Consider the following 22191-nt stretch of genomic DNA (forward strand, 5'->3'; position numbering starts at 1 on the left):
GACAATTTTCATTTTTGGGTGAACTTTCCCTTTAAGCTGCACATGCAATACAGAGCTGCTCCATAACTATAGAAGATACAGTTTTGTTTCCTACAATGAATTCTACAAAGAATTGTTCTTTGACTTTAATAAAATCAAACGGTATTAGAAATCATAATGCATATGCACTAAACCCCCTCTATGTTTTTGATGATTTTAATGCTAACATAGATGCCCCATAGTTTTGAGTATTCTGTGTTTTCTGTAGTCACTGACTACTATAAGGAGACCTATCACAGAGGCTGAAAGGAAGACAAGGTTTTTGCTGATCAAGACAAATAAAGGCTAGATTCAGTTGTGTGGTAGTCAGACATAAAAGATGAGTATCTGGCTGATGGTGATCTGGTTATCTCTCACTGTGGGAACAGGTAAAATTTTTTTTGTCATTTTGTAATGAAGCAATTTGTTAAATCTAGAAATGTACTACTAAATTTATACAAAAATCAAGTTGGTAACACTTTATTTCAATATCCACTTTAGACATTCTACTAACTATAAGTAACTTTACAACCACATGTCAACTATTATTAGTAGATGTCTTCTTGATATCTGCTAACACTTTATTTTGACGGTCTCCCAACAGACATTCTACTGACTATAAGTAACTTTGCAAGTACATGTCAACTTATTCTACTAACCCTAACCCCAGCCTAACAGTGTACTAAAACTCAGAGTGTTTGTTGACATGAAGTTGCAAATTAATGAGAGTTGGTTGGCATGTAGTTACAAAGTATAGTTAGTAGAATGTCTAAAGTGGGCACAACCATCAAGTTTATTTAAATGTACTAATGTGCTTCAATGATTTACATTAATATTTAATCTGATAGATGTCAATCATATATATTTGTATTTGTTTGCATATTTGTATTTTGTAAGTATTGTATGATTTTAGTAAACATTGGTAGGCTGTCGGAATGATAATTGTGCAACTATTAAAAATGAAATGCTTCTTTAAGTTGTTCAAAAATCTGTTGTATAAAAGCCCAGTCCCACTTTATATTAGGCGGACTTAACTACTTTGTTCTTACATTTAAATGAATCATTTAATACAATGCACATTAATGTGTACATACATGTTTTTACATTGTACTTAATTTTTAAAAAATACCTACATTAATTTTAATTACATTTGAAATTAATTTCAGTATTACATTTATAATTACACTGTTGAATCATCCCTTACACCTTAACCCACCCTTAAACCTACCCACACCACCAAATCTGTCCTAACCTTACCCGTTCCCCCCTTCAATAGCAGCAAAAGAGTTTTGCAGTACAATATGAACACAATAAGTACATTGTACTTATTGTTTGATGTATGTACATAGTAGTTAAGGCCATCTAATAAAGTGGGACCAAAAGCCCAGTAGGAAAGAGTCCCTAAGAGAAGTATTAACACAATAACATAAACATTACAATCTTTCTCATCTAGCGAAAGAGCTGTTCATTGTAACACAGTGGCCGACAGTGGCTGAGGTGATGGTCGGAGAGGACGTCATTTTAAAGTGCAACATTGTGGAGTTGTACTCTGCATGTTCCACGATAGCTTGGCTGAGAGTCATTCCTGAGAATGCAACAATCAGCCTCACTGACAGACTTCAAATCGATCCTCATCACTCGTCCAACCACTGGACCAGTATTTGTTCTGCTGTTATCACCAATTCAACGGTGCATGACTCCGGTATGTACTATTGTGCAGCTGTGCAAAGCCGCTTTGCTCACATTGGCAATGGATCCAGGGTTATTGTGAAAGGTGAGATCTGTTCTAATAAAAAAATAATAGTAATAATCTCTTTATTGTGAATTAATGCATTATATTGTTTATATTAATATAAGTACAGAAGATACTGTACTTATATTGGTACAGGTCAGGTCAACTTAGGACTTTGCAAAATATGTGACCCTGGACCACAAAACCAGTCATAAGTCACTCGGGTATATTTGTAGCAATAGCCAAGAATACATTGTATGGGTCAAAATTATTGATTTTTCTTTTATGCCAAAAATCATTAGGATATTAAGTAGATCATGTTCCATGAAGATATTTCGTAAATTTCCTATCGTAAATATATCAAAAAGTTATTTTTGTGAGTGGATATGCATTGCTAAGGACTTTATTTGGACAACTTTAAAGGCAATTTTCTCAATATTTTGATTTTTTTGCACCCTCAGATTCCAAATAGTTGTATCTCTGCCAAATATTCTCCTATCATAACAAACCATACATCAATGGAAATTTATTCAGCTTTCAGATTTTCAATTTAAAAAAAATGACCTTTTGACTGGTTTTGTGGTTCAGGGTCAAATATTAGCCAATGGGCTGTCCAAAAGTACAAAACAACACACAACCGCTTTTAAGAATGTTTTCTTTACCAAATAAAGAGAAAGAAAAATAAAGACAAAAAGCCAAATTTATTGCATTTTTTTTTTTTTTTCATTTTCTCCATAGAAATGAATGGTAACTATAGTGCATGCAATTTATAGCTGAGATTTAATAATGGCATTAATATCAGAGATTAAATATTCATGCAGTTTTTGAATCTAATTTTCATTAGATTTCATTCTTGTTTTTACACTCTGAATTATCCATGGCTCCCGTTTATACACTTTATAAATAAATGTTCCAAAAGAGGGGTTTGTAGCGGTGCAATTGAAACAGCATATTGACTTCCCCAAAAAACCTTTCAGTGAACATTTCTTAAAAGAACCAATTTTTTCTTAATGTGAAGAAGATTTTAATAACCCAAAGAACTTTTTTCCACTTTAAAGAACCTTTAGTGCAATGGATTCCATTGATATTGAAGGTTCTTGATGGAATTATCAATGCCAATAAAGAACATTTATTTTAAGAGTGCAGCCTATGTGCCTCACACTTTAAATACCACTGATTTACAGAAAACCCATTGAACAGCAACATAACAACTGCCACAAAAAGTCTTTTGATGCTTCGTATTTCTTTCCATTATGACCAAATGTTTTTCCTAATCTCTTTCCAGAACACACTGTGTTTCCTGTTATTGATATTTTTACACCACTGATCCCAAACGGTTCTTTAGTCCCTCTTCATTGTGTTGTGACTGGGGTCGAGGCTTCTCAGGTTCAATTGTCCTGGGCTGTAGAGGGGAGAAAAGAGAAAGGACAGAGAGTTTTGACACATGGGAATGATGGTGCCATCCAGATCACCAGGAACCAAATCCTGATTACTGCTGAGGAGTGGGACAGGATGGTGGAGTGCATGTGTGTGGTGGAGTTTGGAGGACAGCTCTATACCAAGACCCTTCAGCGACATGGTGCAGTATAACAATATCTCTAAAATATATACTACCATTTAAGAGTTTGGGGGTCAGTAAAATGAACACTTTATTCATCAAGGATGCATTAAATTGAAGAAAAGTGACAGTAAAGACATGTATGTTACAAAAGATTTCTATATCAAATACATGTTCTTTTGAACTTTCTATTAATCAAGGAATTCTGAAAAAAAGTATTATGCATGGTTTCTACAAACTTCAACTTCAACTGTTTTCAACATCGATAATAATAAGAAGCAAATTGAGCAGCAAATCAGCATATTAAAATGATTTCTGAAGGATCATGTGACACCGAAGACTGGAATAATATTCAGCTTTGCCATCACAGGAATAAATTTCATTTTCAAATATATTAAAATAGAAAATAGTTATTTAGAATTGTAATCATTTTTTACAATTTTACTGTTTTCACTGGATTTCATTTTTGATCAAATAAATGCAGCCTTCGAGACTTCTGTCAAAAACATAACAAAATCTTACTGACCCCAAACTTTTGAACAGTATTGTATAATTAATTTCTTTATTCATTGTTTTTTTTTTTTTATGAACATCTTTATATTGAATATTTTTTCTCTCTCCGCAGATGCATCAAATGTGTGCTATGCTGTAAAATACATATATCTGTCTCTATGTTTAATTTTTGGTGTCCTGCTTCTGATAACAGTGACTTTTTATAAACTGGGACGAAAAACTTTTGTGATGATGTGTCTAAGCAAAAACATATAGCTTCGAAGAGTTTCAGTTTATCTATATTTTGCTTTGACAAATTTTTATTCTTCAAACTTATTTTGGTGTTTGGCATTGCTGTACATCAGATGAAAGATATCAATAGTTACTAATATTTTAAAAATATTGGCATCTATTTGCAGGAAACATGTTTCATGAGTTATTGTGATCTTTTTATTTCAGATTTTTATTGATGTTTGCAGAACTTTTTAAATAGTATGTGTTATTTTGTGAAAGTTAATTAAAAAGGATAAATTCAGACTTTCATGCAATCTGTGCTGAACTTTGTTTATTCCACTGCATATTTTTTTTTAAATATATAAGTATTTTAAAATATATATAGGCCTATAGTATGCCTTTTAACCCTTTCTCTAAAACTTTATCGAAAAGTCACCATTAGCCCTCTTTTTGATGGATAATATATATACAAATGTATTGATTGACCCATTTTTTTCTTGAAATCAAATGAATTTTTACCAATAATCTCAAATCAGAAAAAATAAAATATCATATATTATGGTATTTGTTGTTACCTATAGCCTATAAAGTGTCAGTCATGTGAACCTGAATGGCAAGTGTAATTATAAGGGACAAAGAACCAGCTATTAAGAGATATTATGCCTTATGTGACTTCGGTTATGTGTGGCATGCAGGGTCACAGACAGGAAGTGATTTTTTTTTTCTTTTCTTCAGTGTTGTTGTTTCTCTGTGTCCTCTTTATCGTGTGGTTTCATGCACCACACGAGCAAAATGGTGATGTGGACCTCATCTCATATTGGTTAATGTCCACACTTTGCTTTGTCAGTGGAAAAATATCAATCTCAAAAGTATGCCAGTGAAACCTCAGAGATGCATAATTCCAACCCTGAAGTCTTTGGTGGAAGAGCAGAATTGCTGACTTTGTTGAAATTAAATAGGACGTGCCACATAGTTTTAGATTGTATTCATGTGTTTTTTAGTTATCTTAATATGTTAAATAGATGACAGTTTTCATGTTATGCATCAAGAGTGCAACAGAGATTGCATGATTTTACCGCTTTACTTACCCACCCATGCAGAATTCATGCAGTTCTCATGTGAAATTCTTTCAGGTTTAAAATATGCCTTGAAAAACCATGATATCCACTTATTACATTACTTATTTAAACAATATCGCACAAGCAAGAGTGCTGTCATTCCGTATGTATGTACGAGGCCACAGGTTCACAGCTGTGCTGATATTTAGACTAGCATGATTTTGATCCACTAATGAAAACAGTAACAAAAGGTCCTGTGGCTGTCCCATGGTAATATTTTGTCACATGTGTATAAATGGAAAACCTTCCTAACAGCAGAAAAATCACAGTTGGCAGATAATGAATGGTGTACAAAGCTGGCATACATGACGGACATCTTTGCACACCTCAATGAACTGAACATGAATGGAAAGAAAAATGAGAATTTGCTAAATAGCACAGATAAATTGCATGGATTCAGAGCAAAGCTTGCATTTTGGCAACAACATGTGGAAAGAGGCACTCTTGAAAAGTTTCCTCATGCCCAAACTGGACATTCAGACAGCACTGCAGCATTTTGTGAGGTCATTATATCATCTAAAAGGTCTTGAAAAAAAAAAAATCTTTTATTTCCCCTTAAAGGTGCCCTAGATTCAAAAATTGAATTTACCTCGGCATAGTTGAATAACAAGAGTTCAGTACATGGAAAAGACATACACTGAGTTTCAAACTCCATTGTTTCCTCCTTCTTATGTAAATCTAATATGTTTAAAAGACCTCAGAAGAACAGGCGAATCTCAACATAACACCGACTGTTACGTAACAGTCGAGGTGTACGCCCCTAATATTTGCATATGCCAGCCCATGATCCCAACATTATGAAAGGCATTACACAAGGGCAGCCAGTAACATCTGGATCTGTGCACAGCAGAATCATCAGTCTAGCAAGTAATAACAACAGCGAAAAATGGCAGATGGAGCAATAATAACTGACATGATCCATGATATGATATTTTTAGTGATATTTGTAAATTGTCTTTCTAAATGTTTTTTTAGCATGTTGCTAATGTAGGCTACTGTTGGTTAAAGTTACCATCGTTTATTACTGTATTGACGGAGACAAGAGCCGTCGCTATTTTCATTTTTAAACACTTGCAGTCTGTATAATTCATAAACACAACTTCATTCTTTATAAATCTCTCCAACAGTGTGTAATGTTAGCTTTAGCCCGCTAGCTGCAGCCTAGCTACTATCAAACTCGTTCAGAATCAAATGTAAACATCCAAATAAATACTATACTCACAGGAATCGATGTATGCATGCAGCATGCATGACGAACATCTTGTAAAGATCCATTTGAGGGTTATATTAGCTGTGTGAACTTTGTAAATGCACTGTATTATAGAGTCGCGAGCTCGATGGGCAGGGAGCATGAGATTTAAAGGGCCAGCAGCCCCTGAATCGGTGCATAGTTAATGATGCCCCAAAATAGGCAGTTAAAAAAATTAATTTAAAAAAATCTATGGGGTATTTTGAGCTGAAACTTCACAGACACATTCAGGGGACACCTTAGACTTATATTACATCTTGTAAAAAAAACGCTCGATGGCACCTTTAACTTCATTCAAAGCCTTTGGTGAGAGACACATTTAGCTAATCTGCAAAGAACAAAGCAAATGGACTATCATTCAAGAGCAGCTCACTTTTTAAAAAAAAGATTGATAATAGTAAGTTTTAGTATTACAGTTTTATTACAGTCAAAACTTTACACACAAATCCAGTAATTGCACACACAAAATGCAAAATGCCTCACATCTCTTGCAAAATGAAGTACTGCATTCAAAATATCACAAACATATCTTAAAAGCAAACATTCGTCTTACGTTGCGAACACCTTTGTCATGATATTCTACTTTTGGATATATCATATACACACAGTTATTCAAAAACTAAAGCTCTTCTTTCATGAGCTCCTATGTACATTTCTGTACAAGATTGAAAGTAATTGGCAGAGAGATGTTGAAAGATTCATGGTAAACATGAACGCAAGATTGAAACCATTTGTGAAGACTGAAGCATTTGTGGTTGTGAATACACATTAACCATGTGTAGTTGGACAGAAACAATGGTTGTGTTTGAAAAAGGAAATCAAGATACTTCCTGTTAGATTTTTGTGTTACATAGAGAATTGTGTGTTGTGTTTTGCAAAAAGTGCTTTATGAAATTGAAAACTGAGTCAAAGGCCGAGAATTAGTGTATGGTTTTGCAGATTTGGCATGTGGTTCTGGTGTTTGAGTGTCAGAAATTGTGTGACAAGTAAGGATTTTATGTGTAAGCAGTTGAAAATAATAAGTTCTGTCACCTTGAAGGTGGTGGTCTTTCATCTAGCAAGAAATGTCTGTCAGGCAGGCTGAGAGGCAAGTAGTTACCGTCAAATCTGGTTGGAATGAGAGGTACAGTTGTGTGTCATCAGCATAGCAGTGAAAAACCGTGATTCTGAATGACAGATCCTAGTGATGACGCGTAGATGGAGAAGTAAAGTGGTCCAAGCACTGAGCCCTGAGGCACCCCAGTACAGCGAGATGTTGCAACTTAGACACCTCATCCCTTCACAAAACCCTGAAGGACCTACCTAAGAGGTAAGACTTGAACCGTTGGAGTGTTGTTCCTGAGATGCCCTTCGTCATGGGGGTTGAAAGGAGGATCTGGTGGTTTACTGTGTCAAAAGCAGCGGACAGATCCAGCAAGATGAGTGCTGAGGCCAGTCTCAGAGCTTCATTAACTGAAAATAGGGCAGTCTCAGTTGAGTGGCAGCTATTGAAACCAGACTGATTGCAGTCCAGGAGGTTGTTTTGTGCAAGAAAGGTAGAAACTTGTGTTTTAGCAATGAATGGAAGAAGGGACCGGTCTGTAATTTTCTAGAAATGCTGGATTTAGAGTGGGTTTCTTAAGCAGTGGGGTTAAAAGCCTGCTTAAAGGGGTAGTTCACCCAAAAAATGCAAATTATGTCATTAATTACTCACCCTCATGTCGTTCCAAACCCGTAAAACCTTCATTCATAGAACACAAATTAAAGGTGCCCTAGATTCAAAATTTGAATTTACCTCGGCATAGTTGAATAACAAGAGTTCAGTACATGGAAAAGACATACATTGAGTTTCAAACTCCATTGCTTTCTCTTTCTTATGTAAATCTCATTTGTTTAAAAGACTTCCGGAAAACACGCGGATCTCAACATAACACCGACTGTTACATAACACTCGGGGTGTACGCCCCAATATTTGCATATGCCAGCCCATGTTCCCAACATTATGAAAGGCATTAGACAAGGGCAGCCAGTAACGTCTGGATCTGCACAGGTGAATCAACAGACTAGGTAAGCAAGAACAACAGCGAAAATGGCAGATGGAGCAATAATAACTGACATGATCCATGATAGCATGATATTTTTAGTGATATTTGTAAATTGTCTTTCTAAATGTTTCGTTGCTAATGTATTGTTAAATGAGGTTAAAGTTACCATCGTTTCTTACTGAATTCACGGAGACAAGAGTCGTCGCTATTTTCATTTTTAAACACTTGCAGTCTGTATAATGCATAAACACAACTTCATTCTTTATAAATCTCTCCAACAGTGTAGCATTAGCCGTTAGCCACGGAGCACTACCAAACTCATAGAGAATCAAATATAAACATCAAAATAAATACTTTACTCACATAATTCGAAGCATGCATACAGCATGCATGATGAACATCTTGTAAAGATCCATTTGAGGGTTATATTAGCTGTGTGAACTTTGTAAATGTGCTGTAATATAATCGAGAGCTCGTGTGGCAGGGAGCACGCGAATTAAAGGGGCGGCGCGCTGAAAAAATCAGTGCATAGTTAATGATGCCCCAAAATAGGCAGTTAAAAAAATTTATAAAAAAAAATCTATGGGGTATTTTGAGCTGAAACTTCACAGACACATTCAGAGGACACCTTAGACTTATATTATATCTTGTGAAAAAGCATTCTTGGGCACCTTTAAGATATTTTTGACAAAAAACAAATAACGACTTTTCAACAATATCTTGTAATGACCTATTTCAAAACAATGCTTCATGAAGCTTCGAAGCGTTACAAATCTTTTGTTTCAAATCAGTGGTTCGGAGCGCCAAAGTCACGTGATTTCAGTAAATGAGGCTTCGTTATGTCATAAGTGTTTCGCATTTGCAATAGTTCACGTGACTTTGGCAGTTTGATACGCGCTCCGAACCACTGATTAGTCCCTATTTAAAAATCGTTATTTTTTAAACTTTTTTTTGCCGCACAAAAAGTATTCTCGTCACTTTTTAATATTAAGGTTGAACCACTGTACTCACATAAAGTGTTTTAAATATGTTTTTAGTACATTTTTTTGGACATATGAAAGTGTTAATTATCTTGCTGGCAATAGCGGTCTCACTGAGCCATCAGATTTCATCAAAAATATCTTAATTTGTGTTCCAAAGATGAACGAAGGCCTGTGTGTAAGACATGATGGTGAGTAATAAATGACATAATTTTCATTTTTGGGTGAACTAACCCTTTAAATGCAGTGGGAAAAGTACCAGTGTGAAGAGAGGTGTTGATGATGTGAGAGAGTGCAGGTACAACTGAAGAAGAAATGTCTTGAAGGAGAAGAGTGGGGATAGGATCAAGCAGACAGGTAGTAGGGTGATTGGAAAGAATGAGTTTGCAGACTTCTGCCTCCGAGAGCAGAGAGAAGAAGGGGAGAATATGTGTGTTAGCTGTTAAAATGTGTTTGTCAGTTTGTGGTGTGGAAAATTGGCCGCTGATGGTTGTTGTTTTATTTATGAAGAATGTGGCAAAGTCATCAGCTATTAAGTTTGACAAAGGCAGGGGAGGAGTAGGATTAAGAAGAGAAGAGAAGGTTTTGAAAAGCGTGCGAGAGTCAGAAGAATTATTCATTTTTTGTGGTAGTGTGTCATTTTAGCAGTAGAGACATTAAGCTTTGATTTAAACTCTTACTTGCATAAAGAACAAAAACAGAGAAAGAACGGCCAGTTGACCATGAGCTCTGTGTTGATCGTCAGTTCCAGCCAGGATATCATCTCTGTGTTCATCAAAACAAGCTCAAGTTTCAGATTAAACTAATATTATGTGCCATTTTAACATGCCATTTGAAGCATTGCAATGCCTGCTTGTGCATTTATGTTATATTTTATGTGATAGTAGTGTGCAATGGAAATTTTTTACTTTTGAAAACTGTGCCATTGCTGTAAAAAGTTGGGAAACACTGATATAGCCTACCTGTATATAACTTATATAGAGTTGGTTACTGCTATAAAAACTAAATAAATTGATATAAGAGCTTAATTGATGTTTTCATTTCCTTCGATTTTGGGTGTTAGTGGTGGTAAATGCTAAGATGCTGCCTTAATAACAGTAAGTGTGAACTGGGTTCAATCTATGCAATTTTGTAATAGGTAGAGTTATATCATGATTAAAACTAAACACAAGAAATGAACAGTTTCTCAGGTCTACCTCAGAAGCTGATGAAACAATCGTGGACAGACAGGAAAAGGTGTGTGATTTGTCAGACTCGGCACATTTCTCTCAGTTGCTTTGGCCTGTAAAGTCTTCAGACAGCATGCACGACCTCCTTTATCTTGTCTTGTTCTGTTTAATTTCGCCACACGGTAAGCTACAACAGTATTTTAATCTTCATTTATGCATATTAATACGTTTGTACCTAAAACTAGTGTAAATGATAAGACTATCAAAGTAGCATTTATTATGATATTGTTTAATTTGTCACATTTTGAGGTCTGAATCCCTTTGCAGGGATGGCAGGTACAGTTTATCAGTTTCCCCCATCAGTGAAGGTGAAATCGGGTGATACAGTGACTATGCACTGCCAACTCAATGAGGTGCAGTCGTTCTGTCACACAATGGCCTGGGTAAGAGTACATCCAGTGAGTCTAATAATAGACATTCTGCAGGACTCAAACATCCCTCCTCAGACTAAAGATCATGTGGAAAGCACAGTGTGTCAGGCTTCCATCTACAATGCATCGATACAGGATTCTGGGACATATTACTGCATCGCTACCGACCGTGAGCATATGTACCTCGGGAATGGCACAGCTGTTACTGTACAAGGTGCTGTATTAGAACATGGTTTGTGCTGATAAGAAAACTCAGGTTTTTATTATATGATTATGTATCAGTCTGTTATTTTATCTCATTAAATGCACTAAATGACATCTAACTTTCTTCTTGCAGCTGACAGCACAGTTATGCCGTCTATTGATGTCATGGCATTTGCCAGCAGCAACTACCTCAACCTTACTCTTCAGTGTACAGTCAGGGGATTTGCTCCATCACAGGTCCATGTGTACTGGCTCATAGGGAGTAGAAAAGAAAAAGGGCAAACTTTTTTTGTTTGGGAAGAAGGTAAAGAGAACTCTGTGAAAACTCAGAATTATGTAGCAGTATCAGCTGAGGAGTGGAAGACAGAAGGACAGTACACCTGTGTTGTGAAGTTTGGTGGATGGATGTTCAACAAAACTCTTCGTTATTATGGTAAATAACTTTTCCTAATATTTATTCTCACTAAGATAACAAAGGAAATGTTTTATTATCTGTCTAAAATTTTGACCATATGATTTCTTGGATGATCTTAAATCTGGATGTTGTGATTATGCAGAACATTTTTGATTCCTTTCTCACAATGCTTTTCCATTTTATTCTTTTCCTCAGATATTCAGGACACTTGTTATCCTCTCGTCAGTGTTGCTAGAATTTTTGCACTTGTCACCGCTCTACTCTTTTTCACAACCTTATTAATAGCAGAGCACTTCTAAACTACGGAAATTTTGTATTTGATTCTATGACCTGAAAACATCAAACAATAAAATAGATTTGTTGCAAATAAATAAATGTGCATCAACTGTGCATAGGTTGCATAGGTTTTATTTTTATATTGGCAGGGATACATGCTATAGACACATCCTGCTGTATAAATGAACTTTTAGGTTAATTATACTGTATGTTTAAATGTGAGTACATTTTATGCAAATGTGACAGGTAAAACTATAGTGAATGGGTGAGCATTTTCTGCATAGCTTAAGTTATAACTTTTAATAAAAAACATTTTAATGTGCCATCCAATTTCAGAGTTTATTTAATCAATAGAGATCCATGCAATAAGTAGCTTAGGTTTTTAAGTTTGAATGCAATGTCAAAAAATATCCTTACAAATATAGGCACCAAGATTATTAATTAATTATCATTAATTAAGTAATGAAGTACTTGCTAAATGATTTTCTAGTAAGAAAATGTAACAAGGCAGAAAGTAAAGAAATGACAAATAAAAATATGTTCATATACATCACATGTGGAAAAAACAAATATGATTTCTGGACGCTGATACAGACATCTCCCTGTACTGTCCATGCCCAGCTATACAAATCAATTATCAATCATCTGAGAATGGTGCTATTGTCATTAATGTAGAAGTACACCTATGTTTCATTATCATTTATATCAATGGAGTGGTTTCCCAGACAGAGATTAGTCCTAGAATTGAATGACCTTTTAAACCAGATTAACAAAAATCTGCTTTCGCTGTCATGGTTTTAAATAGTCCTATACTTAGTCTAGTCCAGAGTTTAATAAGCTGATTTCCTGAAGAACGATAAAGAGCTACTCCAGAACTAAACTGTGGCTTAAATTAAACCTTCCAGGAGGCAGGTTTAACTTCAGTTTAATGTTGTGATCTTAGAAGACACATGGGTTACTTGGACTATGTAAAGATATTGATCTTATACCCACAGATTCACAAAACAGTAAAATAATAAAGCAGATGATTCAATCTTACCTGAAGTTGTTGTATTGTTCTTGTAGATGTGTGTGCATTTGTTTCTAAATAATTAAAAATAGATTTTCAGGCATTCCTTGTTTCTTTTTCTTTTCTTTTCTTTTTTCCCACAGCTGATGTGTGCAGCTTTTCTTTGCTATTAGCTTTAATAGTTTTCTTTTGTTTTTTTTATTGATTTTTTTTAATTCTGCCATTGTTTTCCCTGCATTTGCCTCTCAGTTCCATACAGTTTTAAGCTTTTCTTGGTTCATTCCATGTTTTATAGGCAACCTCGATGGTGTTAATTCAAATTAATTTTGTTTATTTTAGTTCAAGACTCCATAGTCCATGTGTTAGTAATCTATACTTAACATGTGTTTCAAAAAACACTTTTAAGACATGATTAACTATTCTAGATTAAGGCCTACTCCTGTCTTATTTTAAACCCTGCCCGGAAAATTGTCCATATTTTTTTTTCTTTTCCAATATCCTTTATACTTTATAATTTTTATGTTTCATTAACCTTTATAACCTTTTTATTATTCTATCCTAAAAGAAGAACACTGGAAAACTGATCAGAATTACTGCTATTGTAGTAGCTACAGCACTAGAACTGGGCTGTGGCTGAAACTTGGATCTCAGTAACCAGAGTTTAGAACTCGTGAAGGGCCCTCGTGTGGTGAACCCAAGGAATTGACCAACACGAATGTTATTAACTTTGGGCGCTCCCTCGTGTCCTACACTAGTACTACAGAATGTTTGCAAAGTGACAGTGTGTGTGCTGCATTCAGGGAAAAATTAATAAATAATAATATTAAAAATAGTATTCCACGCATTCAGAAAACCATGCACTTAATAGAACATGAAGCATCTAAAATATTAATTTCAATAACAGAAATCCTATAAAAACAAAAATAATACATTCTATGCTATTTTGTTAGAATTGTATATTCCTCATTTAATTATTATTATTATTATTATTTAGCAAAAGGTTTGAAAGCTACAGTGCTGCTTCAGAACTCTTAAAAATGGCACACAATTCATTGCCCTAAATGTTGCTGCTCTCTCAATCACATTACGAAGCTGCTCGGATACCTCAGAACCAGTCGCGGTATTAAAATCAGCTATATAAGTGGCATGGCATCTTACGTACAGAAGCCATTGGCACATGCCGCAGTGCTTAGTGGCACATCAGGTGGTGGCACATCCGGTTTTCATTGGCATATGCCATCAGATTATGTGCCACTAAAACTTGTGACATGGGCCTAAGGATTGTGTCATGTGCAATGTTACATTCAGCTGTTGCAAATTCATTGACTTTTGAATGTCAAGTTAATTTTTTACAAGGAAAGGAGTAGTTTCACTACAGTGGTTCAGGCTGCAGGATTGCCGAGTAACTAAAGAAACATTATCAACATTATGGTGTAACACTGAAAAGGTTTTGCAGCCATCCATAACCTTTTTTTTTTTTTTTTTTTTTTTGGTTAAAAAATATTTAAGTACTTAATCAGCTAGTGTTCAAAACTATCTCCTCACCTTAGCCCGATTCGCAGCAGTAAGCTTCTAATAATGTTTTATAATAAATTTAGTACTGGTGGGTTTCTGCGGGAAATTCGAGCATGTTTGTCTTTGCATCACGTGACATCTGTAAATAGAAAGAACTAGTCCCAGCTAGGCCATGTGTGAGGATGCTACTAGCGGATCATTTATAGCCTTTTTTTTCACAGCAGCTGGAATAATTAAATTTATCATTTTGATGGTGGATTGTAATCTAGAAAGGTCCAAATGGCAATCATCAGTGACAACTGGAGATTCACCTGTAGTCAAAAGCAAAAGACTTCAGAATGTGGAGTGGCTACAGATATTGAAATCTACAGGTAATGCTAATACACACTAAATACACATCAAGCGCTGCTGATGTTGTTAACATTAACAATTTGAGAACAAAGTATTACAATAATAATAATTTGCACGGTTTGGCGTGATCCCAGCTAAGTGATCATTAGATTTAACATTAGATTTAATCACCAATGGCAGCGCTATTTATGCTTTTTTCTTAGTTGGTCAGAACAAAAGTGCCAGATTTGTTACCTACTCCATAAGATGACATTTTCCAGTGAAAATTCTCATTTTGATCATACTTCCAAGTCATACAATCTGTGATTCTGAAGTACAGTATCACCAGTGCGGTGACTGACAGAAAGCATTAGATTCATCCACGCTGAGGAGCCGTGCCGATCCACACCCCATGTAAAAATGATAATTCCCAAATAACTGCAATTGCAGATTTCAAACAGAGATGGTGACAAAGAGGCAAAACTTACGGACAGTAGCTTTAATAACAGTAATGGCTTATGGTTAATAGTTACTTACTAAATTACCATGGCTAACTGGAAATAGTTACAAAATAGATGCATGATATGATTAAAAAAAAAACATATACCACCCAGAATGTATTTGACATTTTACCTGAGAGAGAGAGAGTAGCTTTTAAAAGGAAAGAGAGAAAGAGAGATGCCATCGAGGACCTGACTCCAGCCTATGGCATTGAACCCAGTTGCCCAGGAAGTCAGAGTTCGGATAGAGAGGCAGAGGAGCATTAGACAGAAGAAAGCTCCAAAAAATAGACATTCAAATATATGCACATCTTGGCCTACAGCTCTTGATCGCTATCAGCACCTCTGTGCCTTTCGGATTCCCTACAGCTCTTTTGAAATGAAAGAAAGGAAATGCAAATATCTTTGTTCATTTTCAAGCCACCAATAGCTATAAACAGAGTGAAATATAAGTTGTTCGTTATTCACTGAAACTCAAGATTCTTTGCACCATAATAAAAGTTCAGTTCCTATGGCTTCCTAACAAAGGATTTGAAGGCAGAAAGCAATTTCTGTTTCTAATGCATAAAAGTGAAATTCAGTTTTTAAAAAGTAAAAATATCTTTATTTGGGACCAAGAGGAGACATTAAGCAATAATAAAGCAATAATGTGAATTATTTATATAGTTTTAACATAACAGCTCTATAAATAAAATTGCAAGCTGCTTTTTCACCCACAGAGTACAAAAGAAAGCAAATTCAGAGAATAAAGAGTAAGCATCTGAATGAACCAGACCTTTATCATCATGAACCATTAGAAAGATGCAAATTTGTATGAATTAACTTTCATTTCAATAATGGTTTGCATACGCAAACATTCTTTTCAATTTCTGATCTCCACTGATGCTGTTTCACATAATTCATATAATTACAGTTAAAAATAATACAGACATTTTATTTTTACCATTATTTTTTTGTTGGAATTAAATTCTGTCCTAAATTGATGGGGTCCACAGGGTAAAACTAGATAAAAAAAAATGAAGTTTAATATACCATTCAAGCTTGACTGTCCTTAACAAATCATTTCATTTTTTTTGTCAAGATTTAAAAAAAAGTTTTCATAGATTCACTAACTACCATTCAAAGCAAATAATTAACAAACAATAAGTAATATCGATAACACTTTAAAATATTAGTTAACATTAGATAACTTTATTTAACATGAACTAAGAATGAGCAGTAATTTTACAGCATTTATTAATCTTAGTTAATGTTCATTTCAAAATTTACTAATGCATTATTAAAATCAAAAGTTGTATTGTATGTTAACATTATGCATTGAGAACTAATGAACGACTGTATTTGTATAAACTAACATTAACAAATATTAATAAATTGATTATAAAATGTATTGCTTATTGATAGTTCATGTTAGTTAATACATTAATGTTAACAAATGAAACTTTATTGTAAAGTGTTACCATATCTGAATATTTATCTGTCCATAATTATTAGATTATACTGTACTTACCATTACAGATGACATTTCTGCAGTCACTGCACTCTGTCTACCTTTTAAAGGGTAAATATTATCCTTTATGTCTGAACTTTATTTTAACTTACCATTGCTTCTAATTTGATTTCCTTTATTGTGTCCTTAGAAGTCTAAGTACATATTTTTGTGCATCCTTGAGAATTGCAATAAAAAATCCATGATTGAATCTTATCTTGACAATTTCATGGTGCTTTTACCCATTTCAAATTTTAAATAATTTGTAAAAAAAACTTACTTTTTTTTTTCATGTTCAAGTATATATATATATATATATACTGACAATTATGCACTTTTAACACATATTACCTATATAACACATAAAACCATATATGAATATTGGGAATAATTTCAATCAGATGCTTTCAAGTATGTTAGTTAATTATAATATTTGTAAATTATTAATTTGTTATAAAATAAATACAAATTAATACAATTAATTAGTAGTCAATCTAGTAATAAAACAGATTTTCAGATTGATTTAAATGTTTACCTTGACATAAACAAATAGAGAAGGCCACAGCCATAGTCAGGAATGCTGCCACAAAACCACAGTAAAGAAGCCAGAGATTTCTTTGATTCAATCCTGAAAGATTATCCATCACAGTAATATTAATAATTAATATTTAGTGTTAATATACAGTGTTCTAGTGAAGATTGGGGTTCAGTCCTTTGGTGTTCTTTCTGTATCCTGCTTGAATGTACAACAATGTAATATTTTGTTCACACAACAGATTAAAATATAATTTGTAGAACAGAATTGTTAAATTTATTCTTCTTATTAGGCCTATTTTTAATCACTTAATCAGGGTTTTGATAGGCGTTTGTAACAAACACAAAACCACTGCCAAAAATTAAAAAAAGAGAAAAAGAAAAGAAAATATTTGTGTAATTGGTCTTTAAAATTTTGTTAAAGTTTTTAGTGTGACAACTAATCTAGTCTCTGGATTCTGAAAATACAAAGTAATTAAAATTGGGAGATATTTTGTGTAACATTTATCCTGATGTATCTCTGAGACTTTCATCATTATACGCACCATATCGCTTCAGTGTTTTGGAGATGTTCTTGCCATTATAATCAGCAAAGCATTGGATTTCATCATCGTCTGTCCACTCCTCTACAGGAATAGAGAGATGAGCACGTGTGAATTCTGTGGCTGAATCAGTGGCGTCTGTCCAGGCAGATTCGGTCCATCCAACATGCTCTTTCTCTCCAATCATCCAGAACACCCGCACTTGAGACGGGACGACTCCGGTCACAAGACACTGCAGCAGTACTGATGATGAGTCAGGTTCTTGTGGTGAGTATAAGATGGATAATTTTGGTTCCACAACAGAGCGATCTACAACAGAGATCATCATGTCAAAATGTTATCTGTAACAGTGACCATAAGCCATTGAAGTGCTGATGAGATTTAACTCCAGATTTACCTGTTACGATCACCCTGCTTCCACTGCCGACAATAACCATTGAGTTGTGATGGCTAATGCAATAGTACAAACCTGAATCGTTCGGTGTTACATTTGTAAAACTAACAACGCAAGTTTTATCACCATGTTGAAGTGAATCAGACTGTGAGATAGACCTCGCCTGTGTGAGTTTACCAGTCCGCAGGTTCAACTTATGCCATGTTGCAGCAGTATAGCAGTAAGAAACTCTCTGCTCAAATGTACATGTTAATTTTACAGTGTCACCGACTAAGACGTGTGTGAGGCTCGGAGACTGACTCATGAAGAACGAGTAAGTAGCTGCAAACAAGAGAATAAAAGTAAGTTTACAACGAATAATCTACATAATGAAATATTAATGAGTTGAGATAAATGTGATGACATTCTTAACTTGCATAAATGACTTACTTGTTAAAGCTGAAATGCAAAAACATAAAATCCAAAAGCACATCCAGGTACTCATGTTAGCAGTTTCAAGGCTCTGATCCACCTTTTAATGTTAACTTTAACGCTCACAATCTTAATGACAAAAGATGCCAGTACATGAGTTTCATTTACTTTTTAGTAAAAAAAAACAAAAAAAAAACTCACCAGTGGGTGGACCTTCTTAGCACTTAGTAATCACTGTTGCAAAGCAACACTGAAATAATAGATCTCTTTATGTTGCAAATTACACTTCTATAACTTATCAGAAGCTTTAAGAAGTAACGTTTACTATTCAGGTAATGATTTAAGCAAACAAGCTGCAAAGTAGCTCTTAGACTGCTTATGTTTCAGCAGGTACACTCAGTATATTTCAACGTATCATCTACAATTATTGGATTAGTTTGTTTCTCTATGTAGAAATCAGTGCAAGCTAAGAAGCTGTTCTTGTCTGTTAACTGTACTCTGTTTGACAGTCTGCTGTTATTCTGGATGCTGTTTTTATTTAACTACATGGTGTGAGATGAAAAGAGCAGCATGGTGTGAGAACGGCCAATGCTCAATGGCCACACCGTTTCTCCACACTGCACTTCAGATAGCTACATCTATGTGCAATGTCAAGCTAGTATATATGAATTAATGCTAGAATAGTTCACATAAATATGACAATTAAAAATTCTCCAATCTTGCATGACTTCCTTTCTGTATTTTTTTTTTTTTTTGGGGGGGGGGGGGGGTCCATGCAATGTTATTTTGACCTTCAGAATATCTTCTTTTCTGTTCCACAGAAGAAAGAAAGTCATTTGGAATGGCAGAAATTTAATTTAATACTCACAATTTTGCTATAATTCAACTCTAACATATTTTTTAATTATATTCCAAAATATATTGATAGTGATTTAATACAGATTTGCAGTCCAATTTTATTTATCCTCAGACTAAGTATTTCATAACACCCTCAATGTCGTTATTTAGGTCATGTAGGGATGACAAATATGAACATTATCAATACAAAGGCGTGAGGTCCAACAGTTTCATATCAAGTAATTCCTGTGGAGTTGTCCAAAAATGGACAGTGAAAGCAGGTGTGCAGTTCTGTTTCATGAGACTCTCATCTCATATAACATCCTGTTATGCAGCTTCTTTCTAACCGCAAGTTCTTAACTGTGAGTATGAAGGCTAGAGCAAGAGGCCATGCATTGTTTTGTCACAAGCACTGTGGTTTTTCAACCTATCACAAAAAAATATGCATACATTATGAACATAACCTCAAACATAGGCTTATGTAACCAGTTTTAGTAATAATAATAAAAAGTACTATCAGAGAAACCATACTATAATTATATTAGATAATATAATATGACCTAATGTGAACCTTATGAGCATTTTAAGCAGTTTCTGCTAAGTCAAAAAGAAGAGGTGAGGAAACCAATTTGTTCTTTTGTGTTGTACTTATATAACAGGAATCATACTGTGATTTTTTTTTCTTAGAAGCTTATGTTAATAAGGTATGTTGACACCATTATGTTCTGTTCATGGACTTTCAGTTTGTTATCACTCCTGTCTAACGTTCCCTGTTCCACATTACCGCCACTCATCAGTCACCATGGACACTAACGATCCTCACACCAACTCGCCTGTCTGATCTTCTGTTCATTAAAACTACTTACTGGATTGTACCCTCGTCTTCCTTGTCTGCCTTCCTACCACACTACGTGACATAATACTGGACCTAGAAATGGATTATGCAAAGATTTTGCCACGATTTTGTTTGCTTTTCCACAGAGTTTTTTCATCTAGCCATCTCCTGCCCCTACGACGACAAGACCCTGAAGTCACTGTTCTGGATCAGGGCGAATTACCATCATCCCGTGGACCTCCCAGACACCACCGGACTGAGCTGGAGAGAAGCAATCATCCAGTGTCTGGAGAGCATCACGTCCCGGTCCAGAACATAGCCAGACCCAGGCCCTGAATCACCTCCATCGACCACAGAGTATTTGTGCAAACCCCCCAAAGACGGAGAGTTACCATCTGCCGCAAAGCATCAGCCAGAGCCCGAGACCAAGAGGACAGAGGCGACCCTCACCCCGGATGTGGAACTTCATCAAACGTCTGACCAGGGGCATGAGCCCACAACATCAGCTGACGAGGGAGGAATGACTACGAAGAGCGAGGAAATAACTCCCACCCTGTCCCACCCAGTATCATCATCATCATCATCATCATTATCTATGGACAGTACAATTGACCATATGGACTACAATTTCCTCCTTGCCGTAATCTGCATGAACTCTGTCATCCTTACCGCTTTTCTGTCGACTCTGATGTCACTGCGAAGCTCAGCCAGTCCTCCAGCATCCACCTGCAGCGACCGTGTGAGAGTATCCTGTGGCTCCGCTCCCACCTTCGACCTCTTCGCTCCATCTTGGCCTGTTGGCTCCATCTTGGATCCTCCCATTTAGCAGCTCCATCGGAGACCCTCGGACTGACAGCTTCTCCAGGTTCCCTCGTCCTGCTGGTTCCCCCTTCGTCAGTCGTCACACCACTTCCACCACGGACTTGCAGGCCATCTGCTGCACTCCGTTCCTCCACCCCTACAGCTGCAGCTGGTTCCTCCTTACCCTCGGCGTCATCTCTGTCCTCCATCACACTGGCTCTGACTCAGCCCTTGTGTACTCTGGCTCCGTGTACGACGGTCAGTCGTGCCGCGGCATCGCCAAGGTCTGCCAAGCCAGTGATGTCGCTAGAGTTCATCAGCTCTCCTTCTGTGCCCATGGATCCATCTGCCGAATCTCCGTCGGTCGTCCCCCAGATGCCGTTAGTCACCTCTACTCCATCTCAGCTCCTCCCATCCTCGACTCTGCCATGGACTGTCGGTACTGGAGAGCTTTGGGTCTGTGCCACCATCATGCATACTACATCTGCGCTTCAGGGAACTCATCGTCATCTCTTCACCAACCCGTCACTCCAGCCTCTCACCATCACATCGCCATCACCTCGTCCACCTCCTAAACCCCTCCCTTTCGGGAGGTGTACTGTCACCATTATTTTCTGTTCATGGACTTTCAGTTTGTTGTCACTCCTGACTTGTGTTACCTGTTCCACATTGCCACCACTCATCAGTCACCACGGACACTAACGATCCTCACCGCTGTTCACCATTTACCTTTGTGTATTTAAGTTTCTGCCTGAGTTCAGTTCATTGTCCGGAACCATTAGGGTTGCCAACTTCTGGAAAGGAAAATAAGGGACAGTCGTGGTTCTTTATAGGAAAATAACGGACAGAATAAGGGACACTCAAAATATTTGTATTGTACCAGACAGTGTATGTCATTTCAGTATCTGCATAAGTTATAAGTATGTGTTATAAAAGATGTATAAAAGAATCTCAGATATACACATTTGGGTAATTTCGTGTCAAAATCAACCACAGTTCAGAAACTTTCCCTGCTCAATTATTATTTTTTTTTTTCTGAAGTACGATAAACATAAATGAAGAAGAAAGCCAAAATATAAAATGTAATGGATGTA

At 35.8% G+C, this 22191-nt stretch overlaps 3 protein-coding genes across 4 annotated transcripts; 2 read left to right on the forward strand and 1 right to left on the reverse strand.

Annotated features, from left to right (window-relative positions):
• The first annotated feature begins 346 nt into the window (after window positions 1-346).
• Window positions 347-5704, forward strand: LOC125276287. 2 transcript variants are annotated; one of them, XM_048203787.1, is made up of 4 exons: window positions 347-407; window positions 1472-1792; window positions 3036-3329; window positions 3934-5704. In XM_048203787.1, the coding sequence occupies exons 1-4, from the start codon at window positions 359-361 to the stop codon at window positions 4074-4076; spliced, it is 807 nt and encodes a 268-aa protein (XP_048059744.1). In that variant the 5' UTR covers window positions 347-358; the 3' UTR covers window positions 4077-5704. The 2 variants fall into 2 exon arrangements, with proteins under 2 accessions (XP_048059744.1, XP_048059745.1); XM_048203788.1 differs by having other exon boundaries at window positions 1472-1720.
• Window positions 5705-9560: 3856 nt separating this feature from the next.
• LOC125274689 (Ig heavy chain C region) lies at window positions 9561-14668 on the forward strand. Its single transcript, XM_048201094.1, has 4 exons — window positions 9561-10756; window positions 10902-11219; window positions 11343-11642; window positions 11820-14668. The coding sequence occupies exons 1-4, from the start codon at window positions 10708-10710 to the stop codon at window positions 11921-11923; spliced, it is 771 nt and encodes a 256-aa protein (XP_048057051.1). The 5' UTR covers window positions 9561-10707; the 3' UTR covers window positions 11924-14668.
• A 577-nt stretch (window positions 14669-15245) lies between these two features.
• Window positions 15246-19341, reverse strand: LOC125274691. The gene is made up of 6 exons (XM_048201095.1): window positions 18643-19341; window positions 18217-18534; window positions 17823-18128; window positions 17279-17371; window positions 16765-16805; window positions 15246-16256 (listed from the first exon to the last, which is right to left on the reverse strand). The coding sequence occupies exons 1-6, from the start codon at window positions 18695-18697 to the stop codon at window positions 16200-16202; spliced, it is 870 nt and encodes a 289-aa protein (XP_048057052.1). The 5' UTR covers window positions 18698-19341; the 3' UTR covers window positions 15246-16199.
• Window positions 19342-22191: the final 2850 nt, after the last annotated feature.

Source organism: Megalobrama amblycephala, linkage group LG9 (assembly GCF_018812025.1).
Source record: "Megalobrama amblycephala isolate DHTTF-2021 linkage group LG9, ASM1881202v1, whole genome shotgun sequence".
Lineage (NCBI taxonomy): Eukaryota > Metazoa > Chordata > Actinopteri > Cypriniformes > Xenocyprididae > Megalobrama > Megalobrama amblycephala.

Bases quoted from the DNA above. Each gene is read 5' to 3' on its own strand.
- LOC125276287 (XM_048203787.1), top strand. From the start codon at position 359: ATGAGTATCTGGCTGATGGTGATCTGGTTATCTCTCACTGTGGGAACA. The intron at 1,793-3,035 runs GTGAGATCTGTT...ATCTCTTTCCAG, and splicing joins ATCCAGGGTTATTGTGAAAG to AACACACTGTGTTTCCTGTT. The intron at 3,330-3,933 runs GTGCAGTATAAC...CTCTCTCCGCAG, and splicing joins CAAGACCCTTCAGCGACATG to ATGCATCAAATGTGTGCTAT.
- LOC125274689 (XM_048201094.1), top strand. From the start codon at position 10,708: ATGCACGACCTCCTTTATCTTGTCTTGTTCTGTTTAATTTCGCCACAC. The intron at 10,757-10,901 runs GTAAGCTACAAC...ATCCCTTTGCAG, and splicing joins CTGTTTAATTTCGCCACACG to GGATGGCAGGTACAGTTTAT. The intron at 11,220-11,342 runs GTGCTGTATTAG...TTCTTCTTGCAG, and splicing joins CACAGCTGTTACTGTACAAG to CTGACAGCACAGTTATGCCG.
- LOC125274691 (XM_048201095.1), bottom strand. From the start codon at position 18,697: ATGAGTACCTGGATGTGCTTTTGGATTTTATGTTTTTGCATTTCAGCT. The intron at 17,372-17,822 runs GTGCGTATAATG...ATAATCTTTCAG, and splicing joins CAAAACACTGAAGCGATATG to GATTGAATCAAAGAAATCTC. The intron at 16,257-16,764 runs GTAAGTACAGTA...TTTTTTATCTAG, and splicing joins CAGAAATGTCATCTGTAATG to TTTTACCCTGTGGACCCCAT.